The sequence below is a fragment of the Tribolium castaneum genome, chromosome 9 (assembly GCF_031307605.1).
Source record: "Tribolium castaneum strain GA2 chromosome 9, icTriCast1.1, whole genome shotgun sequence".
Lineage (NCBI taxonomy): Eukaryota > Metazoa > Arthropoda > Insecta > Coleoptera > Tenebrionidae > Tribolium > Tribolium castaneum.
The window spans coordinates 1,889,537-1,906,815 of NC_087402.1; the positions used below are offsets into that span (position 1 = coordinate 1,889,537).

The following is a 17,279-nucleotide window of genomic DNA, read 5'->3' on the forward strand; positions in this document are numbered from 1 at the left end:
GGAAAGTTCAAAAAAATAATTACATTTGTTTAATTTATTTATTAAGGACGAGGTTTTCTGTTCCTGTGTTTAAAATGCAACAAAAGCCGCAATCTGTGCAGGAATTGGTCCGTAATGTTCATTCAGGGATTAGGAATAAGCGTAATTGGAGTTCAAATATTTGTGAAAAATTGCCCCATTTGAGATAACAAAACCAAACAATTGCTAGCTAGGGTAATTACTGTGGAGACCTCTCTCGTAAGGTAAATTGCCTCGTTAATTGTCGCCCACGCGTAATTACACCGTCCAAATGCAACGAAAAGCTCACCAGTACAGTCAGAACCCATCCGGTGTGGTCAACAGTTCGTCCAAAAGCGCTCTCTGCCGGAAAACCAAGGCAAAATCACACCTGTTCTACCTGCACAGGTGAGTGGGGGTTCACAGCGGTCACGTGACTGAATTCTTTACGTAAAAAACAAGTCAAACCGCGCCTACCGACCCTCTCGTTCGTTAAAAAACGCATCCGAAAAATTAAACGCTTTGTTCGTGGGTGTTTACTGAAGACGTTTGAATTTTGGAAACGAAACGTCGCAAGTTCAAGTGCCTTTTTAATCCGTCCGAGAAATCAATCGATTATCCGCATTGGCAATGCGATTTCAGCACAAATACGTTAAAAGAAAGTGAGTTAAAGTTCATCTCCAGTGTAAACAACAGTGATTGTAACGGTTTGAAAAATTTTTGGAAAAAGAGTGCGTGATGCGTGTGCGTGAATTGTGGAACAATGTGTAGTTTTTTGAGGACGTTGCTTTTGGCCATCTGTGTTAGTAATGCCGTTCTGCAAGAAACGGAAGTGTTTTTTGGGAGTACGGAAGGGTCTAGGGGTGGCAGGAGTGAGCATCCTGGAGGGACGATAGTTAACGATAAGTTGGTTTTTTCGAAATTTAAGAGTCCCTACTGGTTAAGGAATGACATCATCGTTGAGAGAAACGCTGAATTAATTATTGAACCAGGAGTAACCATCAACGTTGAACCGCAGGTTGGAATTACCGTTCGAGGAGTTTTGACTGCTGTGGTGAGTATTTCGGAATGATTTATGCGTCTGCTATTAGCTAATACAAAAAATTAACAGCAGTAATAAGCTTTCACGGTAGCGTAAGATTTGGATCATAAGTAGGTAACATGTTGAAATATGAATGAAAGCAAACAAAAGTTCTATTATATGGTTTAGGCAACTAAGGGCTAATCAGAGCAGAATGATACATCAGTGATAAACGTAATTTGGTGATAAGGCGGCAATTAACGCACGTCGATGGTTTGCGAAATAACCAAATATGAGATGAATCACAAAAATAAGCCCATGATATGAAATTATTTGCAGTTGTTTGTTGCGATGGTATTGATTCCCAACCATTGTGATGTTTACATTATGATAAAATACTTACCACTCATTAATTTATTTTTTTTTCTAAACTAGGCTAGGGTATCACGAACCGATTTCGAAATGTTGACAAGGTGAATTTATCACAGAGGTACTGAGTTAGCAATTATTGCGTTCATAGATTTTTTTAATTTAGAAATTCCGGATTGTAGAGAAGACAAATACTTTCTTTCTATTATGGTTTCTACCTGATTTAACCCTTCATCAAATTTAGAAAGTCAATTTGAGAAAATAGCCGGATGTCTTCCAACAATTTTATCATACTTATTGATTGAAGGGAGCTATTTTCATTATTTCTCTTAACACTGATATTTGCGTCAAGGTTTCTGACCTACAAATGTGGGCTAAGCAAATAAAGCGCGGAAAATCGGATTAATATAGTTTGAGGTTCGTTAGACAAGGTTTTCCTCAAACCAAAAACTAATGCCATGATCGGTGGACCAAAAAAATTGCAAAAATCGTGAAGGTTTTCACGCCTATTTTATTTTATTTTAAGAGTTCTATTAATTGCTATAATAAACTTTTAGCAATCGCTTGAGGGGACTTTTGTAGTCACAAAATCAACTAACTTATAGGAAAATTGTTTAGGTCATATAATAAAATAATTTTGTTGAACTGTTTCCTGATTACTTGAATATTATTAAATATAAAATTAATTCCTACCTCGATTTCTACATTTTAAGGAGTTTGAAAGTAAGAAATATTTTAATGATAAGGATGGAATGCACACATTTGTCAATAGTGAATTGGAGTAGTTCGTTGCAATAATTCACTTTATACATGATAAGGACGCGCACAAAGGATTCTCTCAGTAGTTATAATTACGTATAATTACATACTGACGATATTCATCAGAAATCTATCAAAGACTACGTCTTTACTTAATAGTGTAACATTGTGAAAGAAATTTTTTACTGATTTTGCTAACGTTATGTATGAAAATACAACAGGTTAGATAACAGAATGCTCTTTTATCATCAACATTCACTAAACCAACCTCGATGAGTCACTTATTTTATAAATGATTGACTCACTCAACGTCCCAGAAAACCGTTCCATTTCCAATATTTAGTAACAATCACGATCCATTAGTAAAAAATTTGATTCGTCAACAAAAATGAATCATTTCAACTAAATGAGGAAAAAGAAACTTGGAATTTGTCATGATCATGAATTTAATCAACCGGACAAAAGTTAATGGGAAATAGATGTGAGGATGCATCATTGTCGACGGAATTTCCTTTTTCCGGTTGGGGATAAAAGCCTTGCATAGGTGGGCAGGTAATAATCATTAACTGAAACCTCACAAAGGCCCGCTATATCTTTGGTTCTTTGAGCCAGTGTCTCGGAATTTCGTTGGAAAAAAGTGCGATATATCTAATTCTAGTAATTAATTACGATACCTTATCACTTATCAGGTGTGAAACACATGTAGAATGATAAGAGAAATGTAAACACGGCGTGCATTGTTACAAGCTCATGGCTTTGTATGTTTTTAGCGCACTGGTGGTAAATGTATACCATTTTACAAACCTAAAAACCAATATTTAGGTAGCACTTGATCGGTGTTTATTTAATGATTGTTGGTAAATTCTCGAGAAAGTTTTTACGTTTGACGTCAAATAATTAATGTATGAATCACTGACTTTTGGTACGCCTACGAAAATTAAAAACCAGATCTCTTCCGAGTCCATAATTTCGCGGTGCGACTGTCCTTTTAATTTAATCAGGGGTCAATTTTTTAATTCCGTGACCCGAACCTCAGATGCAATTAAAATTAACACTATTAAGTTTATTGCTAATTTCCGCTTCGGTTATTTAATGCATGGTCCGTGCCCACGAATACATTCTTCGGTTATTAATTCTCTAATTTATGGATTAACGAGCTAGCCATTATTTACTTGTAAAAGTGACCCAGAACGTGCGAAAAATGCTAATTAGTTAATTTGGTCATGAGAGGATGAAAGTTTTTAATTAAAATAATAAAAGAATGACACTTCTTCCTGTATCAAACTGTTTCACCCACACGGAGTCAATAAGTTGATTAACCTTTTTTGAAATTGTAATTTCAAGCCGCACCGCTTGAAATTGACGTACAATTGAATGCATCTTAGCAATGGCTCTCATCAATATTCTTTGGACGTTGCATGTGGCAATGTTCAGACACGAAGAATGACAAGCTAAAACTCTGTTACTGCTAACTCGTCAGCGAACAGTTAGGGCGATGTTATCTCGATTCGTTCTTCTTGTACTAGTTTTCTTGGTAGTTTTTAAGCAAAGGAAGGTGAACGTGAAGACTTTGTTTGCTCGCAGGAGCTTGAAGAGATTGGATAAGAGACTGCACGATGTGCCATTGACCTGAGTGTATACCGTAGCATTTAATATGCATCGCTAACATCATTCCAAGATTCAAGATATATTTTGCTTTGTTCCATCAAAGATTTAAACAGAGCCCGACGATTTTTCAACCGTTGTTTCCGGATTAACTGAGCGTGGAAAATAATCAGTTATTCGGCAAAGACACGAGAAAGTTCCTCTTCACTTAGACCTGAAGACTTTTTACACCGCACCTTTGCAACGAGTTATGTTGTGACTCAAAAGCTGATTTTAACCTTGTGTGTGTACACTCATTAATAATATGCGGCTAAAAGCGCCGAGACTGTACATTCTTGCAAAATAACATCCTTCAATGCAAAGGTCGAAGGAGCTATAGGTTGACCGTTCCCTTTTCGAACAATGAACGTTTAGACTTTAATTAATTATCAGTTAACAGTTAAAGACGCCAAGATGGGAAGTGATTAAACAATAAATAACGTAATAACAGTCACTTTCAACCAGACAAACGACTAACTCCTTTAGGAACAAACAACTAGAAATCTAGAAAGAGTGACACAACTAAAAAGGTAAAACTGAAAACTAAAGTAGTCGACGGATATGGGATGTACATCTTAAAAAATGTGCACTAGTTTAGTTTAGTTTTGCATATTCTACAAAAGTAGGTTGAATTTAACATTTAAACTTCTCTTATAGAGGTATTATTTCCTCCAGTAATAATTGAACTCTGCAATTTTTTGCAGAATAATATAATTATGTCCCAAAAAAGAATAAAAAATCAACAAATTATCTTAAAAATGTGAGTCTTTTTTACTAAACTGGGTCCAAAAACCAATAAATTGGAAACATTTTAGGTCTTTCTGTAAGTTTTGGCACATTTGTCAACAAGAAATACGCCAAAAATTGACTCAAGTTCAAAAATAGGGCTGAATTTGCATTTTCTGACTGTTGATTAATACGTTTTTGACATAAAACCCCGAATATTTCTCTAAAACTGGCTGAATAATCGTCAAATTAGAATGAAACTGATATCATTTTCGCCATTTTCACTCAATAATAGACCAAAAAAATGGCCTAATATGTCACTATTTTTTTGTTTACTTTTGCAAAATTTTTTATTTTTGACTTTTTCAAACCGATAGTGGCAGAAAATTCATCAAATAAAGTCGATTTTTTTTATATAAGTCGGAAACTCAGCACATTGATATGATAAGTAAAGGTGATGTTTATTTTTTGTGAGAATTCACTAAATAAACAACTAAATTGGAACAAACATGGCATTATTTTTTGCTTTTTTACCTAATTTTCAGCACGTTTATGAGCTAAAAAAAATATTGTTTAAAAACACACTTAAAATTTTCTAAAAAAAAAAATTAAGTCAACTTTGAAAAAACTGAACCAAACTGAACTGAACTGAGGTGTATCTACAAATTAAGTAGACAACCATATACCTACTCATCCAGTGTTTTTGTACCTTTTTAGCCTAAAAAGAACACCGAAACGTAACAATTTTACAAAATTTCCTAAAAGCAAACCGAAAAATTACCTAATACGCCGAAAATCGTGTTATTTTGCTTTTTTTTTAATTTTTACCATATTTTGTTAACCTGAACAAAAAAATATAGAATTATTTGCGTATAGTAAAAATCATACTGCTATACTGTTGCCCAACTCTTATTAGACTTGAACCACTCGATTTATATAAAAAAAACTTCAAAAAAGTAAATACTATTGAAAAGTTTTAAATAAATCTCGGATTTTTTAAATTTTTCAGTTCACAATTTATATTTTTTTTGTGACTCAAAGTAACTCAAATTATTGGAATAAGCATCGTATTTAAAAAAAAATACGTTATCGTGATTGCTTAATTTGCATTCCACCGGCTTCCAAGTCAGTTGACTTAAAATTATTCCAGGGTACCGAAAATGAACGAATCGTTCTAACGACCGCAGAGGAAACCTCTGCGAAGAATATTAATTTCCCCGACATCCGGCTCTCTGACGGCCCCACGATCTTAGCGGGCCGTGTCCAAGTGCGTCACAATGGCCGTTGGCGCAGCGTTTGCACCAACTCCAAAAAGTAAGTAACAACTTTACAAAAAAAAAAACAACAAAAATTAATTGCAACAAACAGTTGGACGCGTGCCGACATGGAAACGGCTTGCCGCCAACTCGGTTTCCAGGGCGGCTCGTTTTTCAATTGGTTCGACCGACAAATGCCCCTCAAACCCCGACTTCTTTACGAAGAACCCAAATGTTCAGGAACGGAAAGCTCTCTGTTCGACTGCGACTGGAACTCGCGCCAAATGGGGGCCGGCGTGTGCGACTATCACCCGGACTTGGCCATCCAGTGTAGCCCCAGACACGACAGAAATTTACCGTTCTGGAGAGGCATCCGTTTTGAGGATGCTAAGCATAATAAAGTCTTGACACAGTCAAACACTTTGTATGTTCCTGTCTCGGTGTCGAAGCTACAATACGTACAGATTTTATACGCGGGGGCCGGACGTGGCCAGAACACGTCCAGTGCTGTTGAAGTTGAGGGGATTCCCCCAGTTATGGATAATCTAGAAATTATTAACTCGGCCTACAATGGCATTAACATAACCAGGCCGGAGGGACCCTTCAGTGTGACCAACTGCACGCTGAGGGGTAACCGCGGTTATGGCATTTTTGTCAACTCCAGCCATGGCTTAACCCATATCGATGGGTGCACTATTAACGAAAATGGGGGCGATGGGGTTAGATACGTCCATGGGGAGGAACGTCCCGATGAAAGGAGCGATCGCTTCGGTTACGACGATTTTTGTAACCTTGCGATCGTTTCAAGTCAAACGTTCCCCTTGCAACTTTTCGCCGAACAAACGCTGTTTCACAACCAAATCAAATCGTGCGATAAAGTCTTTTCGACACGTAACCGCAACGTTATCACCTTATCAGTCATTCGGGCTGTCACAAATTTTAATAACAGTGCCTCTCTGGAAGTCTACGACGGCTCCACTTTAAATCACCGCTTACTTACCTCTTTCCCGATCAGAAATAACACCAGACCTCAGTCCATTACAAGCACTGGACAACACCTTTTCGTAAAGTTTCGCGCAGCTGCGAGTACCGAAACCGTTGTCTTCATGCGGGTTTTCGCAAGCCCCAGCAAAAGTTACGACCTAAATGTTAGTAATTCGGACGTTTCCGAAAACATGGGGCGCGGGATCGCCGTTGATAATTTGCGGTCACAAGTCCACGTTTACAAATCTTCGGTTTCGAAAAACCAACATGTGGCTGGTCTTCATGTTACGAGCGGCGTTGGCGATGTTAACGTTACCGAAAGTCGCATTTCGTTCAATGAGGGTGATGGGATCAACATCACTTATACTGGCGGTAGCAGGAACGTCTCCAAGTCGTCAATTAGTTCAAACACTGGCTATGGACTAGCCATTTGGCTGAACGACACCAAAGAAACCGAATTTGTCACAGTGAACCAAACCACAGTCGTCCAGTATTCAGAGATTTACAAGAATCTGGACACGGGGATTTTACACGGCAATTTCTGCGGCGAGTCTTTTTTTAACTTTACGGGAAACCGCTTCCGGAATTGTGCAAATGACGCGCTGGAAGTCCTCACCTGTTGGCGGAACACCAACACTTCGACGAGACTCCAAATTGGCCATAACGAATTTATTGGTAATAACAGGATCGGGTTGAGGCTAACCCCAGCTTTGAACCTTGAGGCCACAATCGAATACAACCACTTCCGTCAAGGGTTATTCGGCGCTCTTTTAATCAAAAACAAGCCTTTGGAGGAGTTTAATGTCTTGAAAACCAATATTCAAGTCTTCCAAAACTATTTTATCAATAATACGGGCACGTTTGTGGCCAACTTGGCCCTGTCACCTTATGCCGAAAACCAAAACTTGTTGTTTATCCGCAACTACGTTAAAAACAACCGGATCTCGGAACCCTTCCAGCCGGAAGACGGCTCAATCTCTAGTCTGAACCCCCGGAGTCGGGTCGCTGCCCCTATAGTAGTGGGGTCGGACAATGTCGATATTTACCGGAACATTATTGAAAACCCTGACTCGAAATACGAAATTGGGAGCCACCTGGAGGACCAAAGCAAGTCGCTTAACTGCACGTTTAATTGGCTAGGGTTCGGGCACGATGAGGAGATTCTACCGCGACTTTTCCACCGTCTTGACCGTTATAATTTGGCCAAAATTGAGTTCACTCCATTTTTATTGCACAATACTAATCCTCTGACCAACCGAATTAACCAATACCAGTACTACATCCCGAAGTTTGTGTCCCCCAGCTCGAATAAAGTCGGGGGTGAAGTTGAAGGTGAGGAGACTTTGACTCCCGGTGAATATGTCGTGGAGAAAGACATTAATATACGACCTGGGGGTAAATTGTCAATTGAACCGGGGGTCATTCTTAGGTTCCCACCTTCGGTGGGAATGATGGTTGGCGGGAAACTTGAAGCTAGGGGTATAGGCCCTGATAGTATTAAACTCACACTGAAGGAAGAGATTTTGCATGTGCCTGATAACGAAACGTACGAAATTGAAACGGAAAAATACGAAGTCGAGACTGAAGTTGTGCAAATCGAGCCTAGAGTCCCGATCCGACTGCTTGGGGGAGCGACGGAGACCGAAGGCCGTCTCCAGGTCAGAATCAACAACGAGTGGGGCACTGTCTGCAACTATGGCTGGACCATGACAAACGCGGCCCTCGTGTGCCAACAGCTGGGCTTTGTCTTGAACCCCGAAGACTGGTTCTTGAAACCTAGCGAGACCCCAGCCGCTGGCACGAGTGAAAATATAATCTTGTCCAACGTCCAGTGTGACGATTTTGACTTGGACGTCACCAAATGTAAAGCCGAGACCAAAGGCAATTTCGAGAACGCCTGCACCCACCAGAACGACGTGGGGATCAGGTGCTACAAATCGTCCTGGGCTGGGGTCCGCTTTGGGGCCCTGGCCGAACGAAGCAACATCCAGTATATCACAGTGGAAATGGCAGGACTCCTCGATTACGCCACTCGTACCTTCAAGCCCGCAGTCCAGATTGACTTTGCGAGGCAAAATTTCGAAAACATCCGAGTTTCCAATAATTACTACCACGGGTTGGGCGTCCTCTACGCCGATATTTACACCGATGATACAATCAACATAATTAAAAACTCGCAGTTTTTGAACAATAAAGGCGCCGGTGTTAGTTTCAAGCAACTAGGGTTCAACATTTTCGGTAGTTTGATTGAGAACAATTACTTCGGTGTTAAGCACAATCCCGTCCTGACCGGGCTCCAGCAACGCGAGTTCGGGGGTTGGTTCCTCACAAGTGACGATAACGTGCGGTACAAACCGCTAATGATCCCCGAAACTTTGGAGGTGAACACCATACAAGTCGACCGCGGGGAAACGAAGTACTTGGTCACGTCCAAAGTCATTGGGGATGATATCTCGCGGGTTTACCGCTTCCGGAGCGACCCAGGCTGGGTGATTGGCATGCAACTTCTGAACCCGATTGAGAATCGGAGCACTGAAAGTATCGTCATTCAAGACGCACTTTCGTACAACAAAAACGCCATTTATTGGGTGCTTAAGCGCGACCTGACTGTCTTCCCGACAACGTCGAGTAGTTACGGGATTATTCTGGAGTACAATAGTGGGAGTTATGCCATCGGTGGTACTGTTATTGTGATTAGTACGATCAGGGCGCCGGTTCAGAATATACGCAACCGGATTGTCAAAGGCCCAGTCCCGACTCTACGATTGGTTAATTCCAAAATCAGGAGTAACCAATTTGGAATACACGCCTCGTACTATAACAGATATTTGAACGAGCTGGGTGACCATTTTTTGCGCAAAGCTAACGAAAGTTTCCAGCTGGTCAATTGTGAGGTTTCGCACAACTTGAACGAAGCGATTTTTGTGCATTCGCCCCATTGGGACTTGCATAAGAGTAACCTTTCGGAGGTTGTTATCATGATTAATAATTCATTGATTACGGACAATGGCAAGGGTTTTTACCACTTTTCGCGCGACATGCGCGCCTCTAACAACATTTTCCATTACATTTTGCAAGACGATACAATTGAGAGAAACCGCGCTGGTGGGTTCGATGTCAATCTGCCGTACGTTTGGCAGTACAATGAAAACTTCACCCATTCGGTTTACATGGATAACAACACCTGGACGCACAACCGTAACTTCAAATTCAACATTGACGGCCACTTCGCCGTGGTTAACGTCACCCGTAACGTCTTCACCGATAATAATTGTGCCACCGGTTTGATCACAATCGGCGGAATGGAGAAAAAACTATTGATAAGCCGTAACAAGTTCAATACGAACAACGGCAAATTCATCGTAGAGTTTGTCTCAAACAGCCAGTCGGAGATAATCGGCGAAGTCCCAGCCCAGTTCACTTTCAACGAACTCCGCCACAACAAGTTTGCGTTCGGGGGCCGCAGCTTCGGCCTCTTGCAACTCAAGAAAGACCCCACGTCGGTGGTCGCCTTCAAAGGCATCCAAAAAGTCAAAATTTTCCGAAACCTATTTTCGCAAAACCAGCTCGATTATCAACTGATCGCGGGGATCAAAACCGCCAAAATCGACACTTTTGTGGACGTGCGCGAAAATTGGTGGGGCACGAACGACGAGGTGGAGATCAAGGAGAAGATTTTCGATTTCGACGACTGGAACAACTATGCCATTGCCAAGTTCAAGCCCTACTTGGTCAATGACGATTTCGCGTCGTCTTATTCCGCTGGTTATATTAGTGCCACCACCACTGATTTGAACAAACTTGGGGGGCGGATCACCCAGGACTTGGTCTTGCATAATGAGAGAAATGCTCCGTATGTCGTCCAGTCCGACATAACCGTTATGCCAAAAGTCACCCTGACAATTGACCCGGGGGTGGTTCTGGAGTTTGCGCCAAACGTTGGTATCCTGGTCTTGGGGAGTTTGCAAGCGCGGGGTTACGAAGGCAACGAGATTATCATGCGGCCGATTTCCAAAACGGGTTATTTGGAGTCGAGTTCGACAGTTCGGGAAAAACGCCAAATTGAGAATTTGGTCGGTGGCGAAAGCATCCGTTTGTGCAAGGGCCGGGGGTGTTACGACGGCGAGGAGAGCACCCCACGGGAGGGTTTCCTCGAATATTTCAATAAAACCACCCTCCAGTGGATCCCCATGTGCGATACAAGGTTTACGGAGCGGAACGCGCAAGTTGTGTGCCGGGAGTTGGGTTTTGACCCACTTAACGTGTTTTTCGACCATGATGTCAGGATCGAGTTTCATAGTAACTCGCTTTCGCGGATTTGGACCTGGCCTGAGCCGCTCCAGTGCAAAGGAACGGAGAAAAAATACGAGGACTGTCCCATCAGACTGAATGGGCAACAGTTCGGACACCGCCACCGGTGCAAGTGGAACTCTAAGTTTGTGTTCATTCACTGTGGGCGAAGGAATTTGGAGCCGAAGTATGATTATTGGGGCGGTGTTAGGTTTGCCAATCCTGAGTTTGAGCAACAGTTGTACGCTCATCGCATTCACGACGTGAAAACACACTCGACCATGCAGAGTCAGGAGTCGGTGATGGAGTATGTTAATATAATCGGGGCTGGGATTTTGCATAATGAGAAATCGCCGGCGATTCAGAGCATTATTAAGAGCCCCAAGATTAATTTCGTGAGGGTTTACAAAAGTGCCTCACATGGGATTAATTTGATTTCGCCTTCGAACACAATGAATCTGTTGTATAACACGGTCGAGGATTCGCTGGGTGTGGGCATAAATACGTTGTCAGTGACCGGCGAAGGGAGAGAATCGCAAGAATCAAGCTTCACTCCCTTGAAAAGTTTGAACATTCCCTACAATCTGTTCAGTCTGGTTGACATGTGCGACACCCACAAGGAGATAGAGATCCAGGAGCGCATCCTGCTGTACTACAAGTACGACAATCACCCAGTCAATTGCATCAAAATTTTCAAGAGCGCCTACAACATCAAACCGCTCGGCTTCCGTTTGCTACAGTTCAACTTGTTTAACTCGACCCAAAAATACGGAATCCCCGATTTTATCTCACTGTACGACGGTGATATTTACAACGTCACCTCGAAACTTATCGACCGCATAACCATGATGTCCCACAACGAGAAAAGACTAGTCCGAACCAAATTGCCAAGCCTTAGTATCAAACTTTTCGCAAATGGAGCTTCGTCCAATCACGGTTTTATCGCCGAAGTTGTCACACTTCCAATCTCAGCCATCGGCTTCAGTAAGTCACTGAACGAAACTTTCTCGTATTTTATGCTATTTCTAGATCGGGACGTGCAACACAACATTTCTTATTCCGTGGTGAACAACAACAGGGAAGGCGCAATGTTGTACATGTCAGCGGGCGAAGTCAACCCGATTGTGACCATTGACAAGAACCAGTTTAGATACAATTGTGAGAAGCTGTACGGGAATTTCACGACTTGTGATGCCGCCGTGGAGATCGATATACAAAACACCCAGACTATTTTTTTCAGAGTAAGGAAAGCACACCGCGAGTTTGGAGAAATCAATAAGGTTGTTTCAGAATAATTTGGTTGAAGGTAACCAAGGGGGGTTGGCGATCAAGGCGGATTCGCGCGGCTCAGCCACCTCTCTCAAGGGTTACATCCACAATAATTTGTTTGTGAATAATAGCAACTTGCCGGTGTTGTACGTGGAAGGACGGCAGTCGTCCCCCTATCAAGAAGTGGTGATTTACCGAAACTACTTTACGAGGAACAAAGCACAATACTACAATAATATTGTTCTGAAACAGGTCGTTTCCAACTTTACGCTAAATTACGTGAAGAGGAATGTCGGTTTGAAAAATTTGGAAGTGTCAGGGTTTGATAAAGTCAGGCTTCCGATTTACCAAACGACGTCTCATAATGGGTTTTATCAGTGAGTAAAGTGTGATGGTTTTGTGATTGTTTTAATACTTTTTTTTAGTAATTATGCCATTCATCGCGATAGCAGATCGACGATTGTGGCGGGGACTGCAGGTCAACATTACGTGGATAATATCTTCTTTAACCCAGATAATGATTATGAAATGATAACAGTAAACAGATCTCTGTAAGTATAATTTATGTACCTTTGTTGGCTACAGAACGCATAAAGGCCAAATTATGGGAAATTTTAGTAGAGTTAACTTAACTAGGCATTTTCCTGCCCACATTTGTAATGAATGGAGCAGGAAAAATCGTAAACACGTAATGAAACGCACCACCGCTTTATAGTTTAGATAAAAACAGTCGTTTTTAGTAATAATTATAAAATACAGCGAAACAATACAATTGATAATTTTTTATCATAAACACAAGTGATTTGTACTCGTAGTAAAGTAGAATCATAAATTATTTTTTCCTTAAAGGGTAGTTGGTGTAGATTTTAAGATTTTTAGGTACGATCCTTAATAAAACTTACATTTATGTTTTTTTTAATTTTTGTTCCACTGCAAAATTTTCTAAGCAACGATTCGGTATAATGTTAGAGTTTTTTTTTACTCTCTTGCGACATTAGGTGTTAAGCAAGCCAAGAATTACATTTTTGCAAATTCTGAGGATTTAAACACGTTTTTAGACCAAAAATCAAATTTATTTTCCTTTTAAAAAGTTATTAGTTAGGTAATTGACTGTAAAGTTAGTTTGAGGTGCAATTTATTTCTGGTTATTTTTAAATTACATCCACATAGTTGGATCAAATATTTATTGCTTGGGATGATCGCTTAATAAAAGGTCATGAACAGCAAAAATTTAATTTTTGATTAAATTTTGTTGTTTGAAATTCGGTGATGCATTTCTGTAGCTTAGAACTTATGTAACTAACATTTTTTTTTTATTATTTTAATATATATTATTATTTATCATTGCTAAAACCAGTAGCGAAAATTTATTTTTCAATTCCAATTATGCCGTGTAATATTTTTCATTAATACTCGTAGAAAAGTTAAGAAAATCAAAAGTTCTCCACTCTCAACTTGTTATAGTCTTGGCTTATTAAACGTTAAATTAGTTTTGATTTTTGTAAAAAAAGAATTACCTGTGATAGTAACACATTATACTAAATTAATTTTAGAAATGAATTTGGGGTATACATTTAAAAAAAAACAAATTAGCTTTAGCCAGGTCAAGCGGATGTGAATTAAATAAAAAAACTCATCTATTTTTCAAATAAAAAGGAATTTCTTTCATTCATTTTTCGATAATAAAATATTGTTATGATAAAAATACATAATTTATTTTTCTAACAAAGCTCGAATTGCAATGAAAGTTAATAAGTATTTTCTTAATTATCCAAATTCGCCAGTGGGTGAGGTACATAAAAGTATGTACTCATATTTTATTGAGACAGAAATAAATAGAACATTATTTATAGTTTGTACTTTTATTTTAATTAAGGGCGTAAACTAACATATTTTTTATTGTTTTATGTTGCATGGTGCATGCAGATTTGAATTCAACAGGTAAGAAATAGTGTAGTGTTTGTTGTAGTTGTAGTGTGCAAAATACGCAAAGTATCAAATTTTTCACTGGCACGCTTCAAAAGACCGCATTTTGCTTGTAATTTGTACAATTGGGTAAATTTTTTGCATGCTTTCTCGCCTTGTTTATTATTTTTTTGTCCCCTGACTGATTTTTACATTTAGCACTTTACAATTATGGAACACAAAAATCGACGCTGCTTACAACTACTGGGGCCTTAACAACTCTCTGGGTGTCCGAGGTCGCATCAAGGACCAAAGCGACGATCCTCGTCTCCTTGAAGTTATTTACGAGCCTTATCACATGAACAATAAATCAGTTTTACTCAATAAAAAATGTCCCCCGGGATGGGATCTCGTCGGAGGGACTTGTTATATTTATATTGGTGCTCCCATGACCTTCCATGAAGCTCGAGCTTTTTGTCAGGTATTATTACCATCAGTAAAAAATATAACACGGTAGTGAATTATTCAATTGTAGGCTGATAACGCAACAATGCCGTATTTGTTAGGCAATTTGAATTACATCGAACTGTATGAGTTTTTACGATCGCAACAACAGTGGTTTTTGTACAATGATAGGATTTGGGTGCAACATATCGACAAAATCAACGAGTGCACCATGTTTGCCTACCAAAGGGTCGAGGTTGATAACTGCGATCAAAGGAGTCCCTTCATCTGCGAAATAGGTATTTCAACAAGTCTAGTGATTTATGGTTTTCGCAAAATTGGATAAAATCACGTCAATTAAACAAAATAACTATTATTGCACTTTTACAGATCCTAAAGTTTCGATAAACATCCTGCCATTGACCGACGATGTTGTTACAATAGCCGTTCTGTCAAGCCTGGCTTTGGCCTTACTTTTGATGGCCATAGTCGGTGTTTTTTGGTGGAGCAAATCAAAGTATCGCCAAACCCAAAGGCTGGAAAGACGGAACAGTATCAGGCAAAGTTTACATTCATTGCGCTCCGTTGGCCTGGCACCTGGCAGTTTCTCTGACGCTAGTTACCGCCGAAAAGTGGCACAACTTGTAATTATTAAAAAAAAATATATAATAAAAAAAATAATAATTTTATTTTGCAGAGCTCGCGCTCAACCGACACACTAACAAAAAATTCCGAATACAAGAAAATGATAACGAATGGATCACTAGACAGTATGGAAAAATCCACCTACACGTCGTCCCTTGACGACAACCAGTCGTATGACGTTTACGAGGCCCATAACCCTAACCCTTCCGCTTTTGCTTATAGCCCTACAATTGAGTATCACAAATCACCAAATAGGTTCGATGCCCAGTATGCCAAACCTAACGGGTTCGAACTGGCGTACAAAAACGAGGGTTTTCGCGATAATTCGACTTTTGCAACGAATTCAAATTATCAATCACGGGCCGAAAGCATCCAAGACAGTACCAACGACGACATCCCGATTATCCAAGACAACGTTGGCGGGAACAGTGTTTCCTACCCCCCTAGTGAATACTACACCACTGACACGCTCCCCCTGAGCGGAAAATCGGACTCAACCCTTGACCTGAAGAAGGGAATTGATGATTATAATAAAAACCGCAACTACGACCCGATCTACAGTCGCGAAAGACCAAATGCGAATTTGTTGAACGAGTTGAAAAATAAATTCCCGCAAACGCCGCCGCCGCCACCAGACCCGGTCCAATCGCCCACTTATTCGGAAAAGTTAGACAGTCTGCAATACTCCCCTGATTATAACACGGTGGCGTTAGCTGAGCCCTTCTCTGCCAATATACTTGAGACCGACTTTGACGAGCCGCACCCACGGCCGAAAGTTCGGGCCAAAAGTGAGGTGCTGCTAGAGACTAACTTTGACTACACTCCGCCTAGTGGTAGTCCGCAGTTGAATCACCCAATCACCGAATATAATAGAAGTAAGAGTCAACCGTTGGAGACAGCGATGTGATAGTGTTTGAACTGATTTTATTGTAAGTGATTACTTTGTGATACTAGGAACTGTTAATTCATCTGTGAGAATATCGACGATGTGTTCGTAAATTTAATTGTATTTATTGTTTTGTACGTCCGATTTTAACAATGACTGCGTTAGGATAAGGAACAAATCTATTGTTACGACTATTGATAAGTGCAATTATACCGTAGTTATTTTGATAAATTGCTTTTTTACGGATGTTAGTTACAATAAGTTAGCGAATAAGATCTCATGTTTGTAAATACCATTGCGAAATAAACAAACTCATAGTCATTATGAGGTAATTAGAAGAGTTGTTTTATTCCAAAACCTGAATTAAAAATTCATTTACGTATTCACTTGTTCAAGATACGCTCAAATTTTTGAGTGTGGGCAATTAAAAAACGCAAATAATTTACACATTATGTCAACGATCGAGGGCGTTAGACGAGGTTTGACTGTAACATCGCCTTCCTAATCCCTGGAGCTTAAGCTGGCATGAAAGTAATTACAAACCAGACTGAAGCTAATGTGTAATAAAGATAATTAAACTTGCATTTGGCCGATTCAAGTTAATATTTTTTTGAAAGTTTGTTCATTTCGTTTAAGTGGGGCTTAAAATCGTTGGAAACAATTACTGTATGTAAAGAATTTTTCTTTTTAATTACTTTGTCTCAAGTTGGCGTGGCAAACGGTTGTAATTCATACTTTTGCGTAATTACACCACCATCTAGCAAAGTTCACGGCAAAAATTGACTTTTTTAAAGCGATATATTTCCATATCACGACTCAAGTATTTTTTCTTATTAAACTTCACGCAAAACGAATATAAAAATATTTTGCACAGTTACAGTTTAATTCGTTGCGTTCACGCCACTTGCGTAACTAATTTGTGCTTTATTAAATTTTTTTGGTAGGCTTATTATTCGTGATAAAATTTTTATGTTTATAATAACAAACGTGAACAACATCAATAAATCTAAGATCAAATTAATCCAAGAGAGGTGATAACCTCTCAAAGGTGAAATTACACAATGTCCAACAAAGGGCACAGTTA

The 17,279-nt window shown here is 39.8% G+C and overlaps 1 protein-coding gene across 3 annotated transcripts; it reads left to right on the forward strand.

Moving 5' to 3' along the window:
• Positions 1 to 170: 170 nt before the first annotated feature.
• bark (bark beetle) lies at positions 171 to 16,533 on the forward strand. Of its 3 annotated transcripts, XM_008193561.3 has the most exons (12): positions 171 to 1,051; positions 5,667 to 5,830; positions 5,885 to 12,030; positions 12,076 to 12,287; positions 12,337 to 12,692; positions 12,741 to 12,866; positions 14,242 to 14,256; positions 14,440 to 14,701; positions 14,756 to 14,963; positions 15,055 to 15,308; positions 15,362 to 15,480; positions 15,532 to 16,533. In XM_008193561.3, the coding sequence occupies exons 1-12, from the start codon at positions 761 to 763 to the stop codon at positions 16,214 to 16,216; spliced, it is 8,838 nt and encodes a 2,945-aa protein (XP_008191783.1). In that variant the 5' UTR covers positions 171 to 760; the 3' UTR covers positions 16,217 to 16,533. The 3 variants fall into 3 exon arrangements, with proteins under 3 accessions (XP_008191783.1, XP_008191782.1, XP_008191781.1); XM_008193559.3 differs by having other exon boundaries at positions 173 to 1,051; positions 15,362 to 16,533; XM_008193560.3 differs by lacking the exon at positions 14,242 to 14,256 and having other exon boundaries at positions 15,362 to 16,533.
• Positions 16,534 to 17,279: the final 746 nt, after the last annotated feature.

Excerpts from the sequence above, each read along its gene's own strand:
- bark (XM_008193559.3), top strand. The coding sequence starts at position 761 with ATGTGTAGTTTTTTGAGGACGTTGCTTTTGGCCATCTGTGTTAGTAAT. Across the intron at positions 1,052-5,666 it reads GAGGAGTTTTGACTGCTGTG|GGTACCGAAAATGAACGAAT; the intron begins GTGAGTATTTCG and ends AAATTATTCCAG. Across the intron at positions 12,031-12,075 it reads AATCTCAGCCATCGGCTTCA|ATCGGGACGTGCAACACAAC; the intron begins GTAAGTCACTGA and ends TGCTATTTCTAG.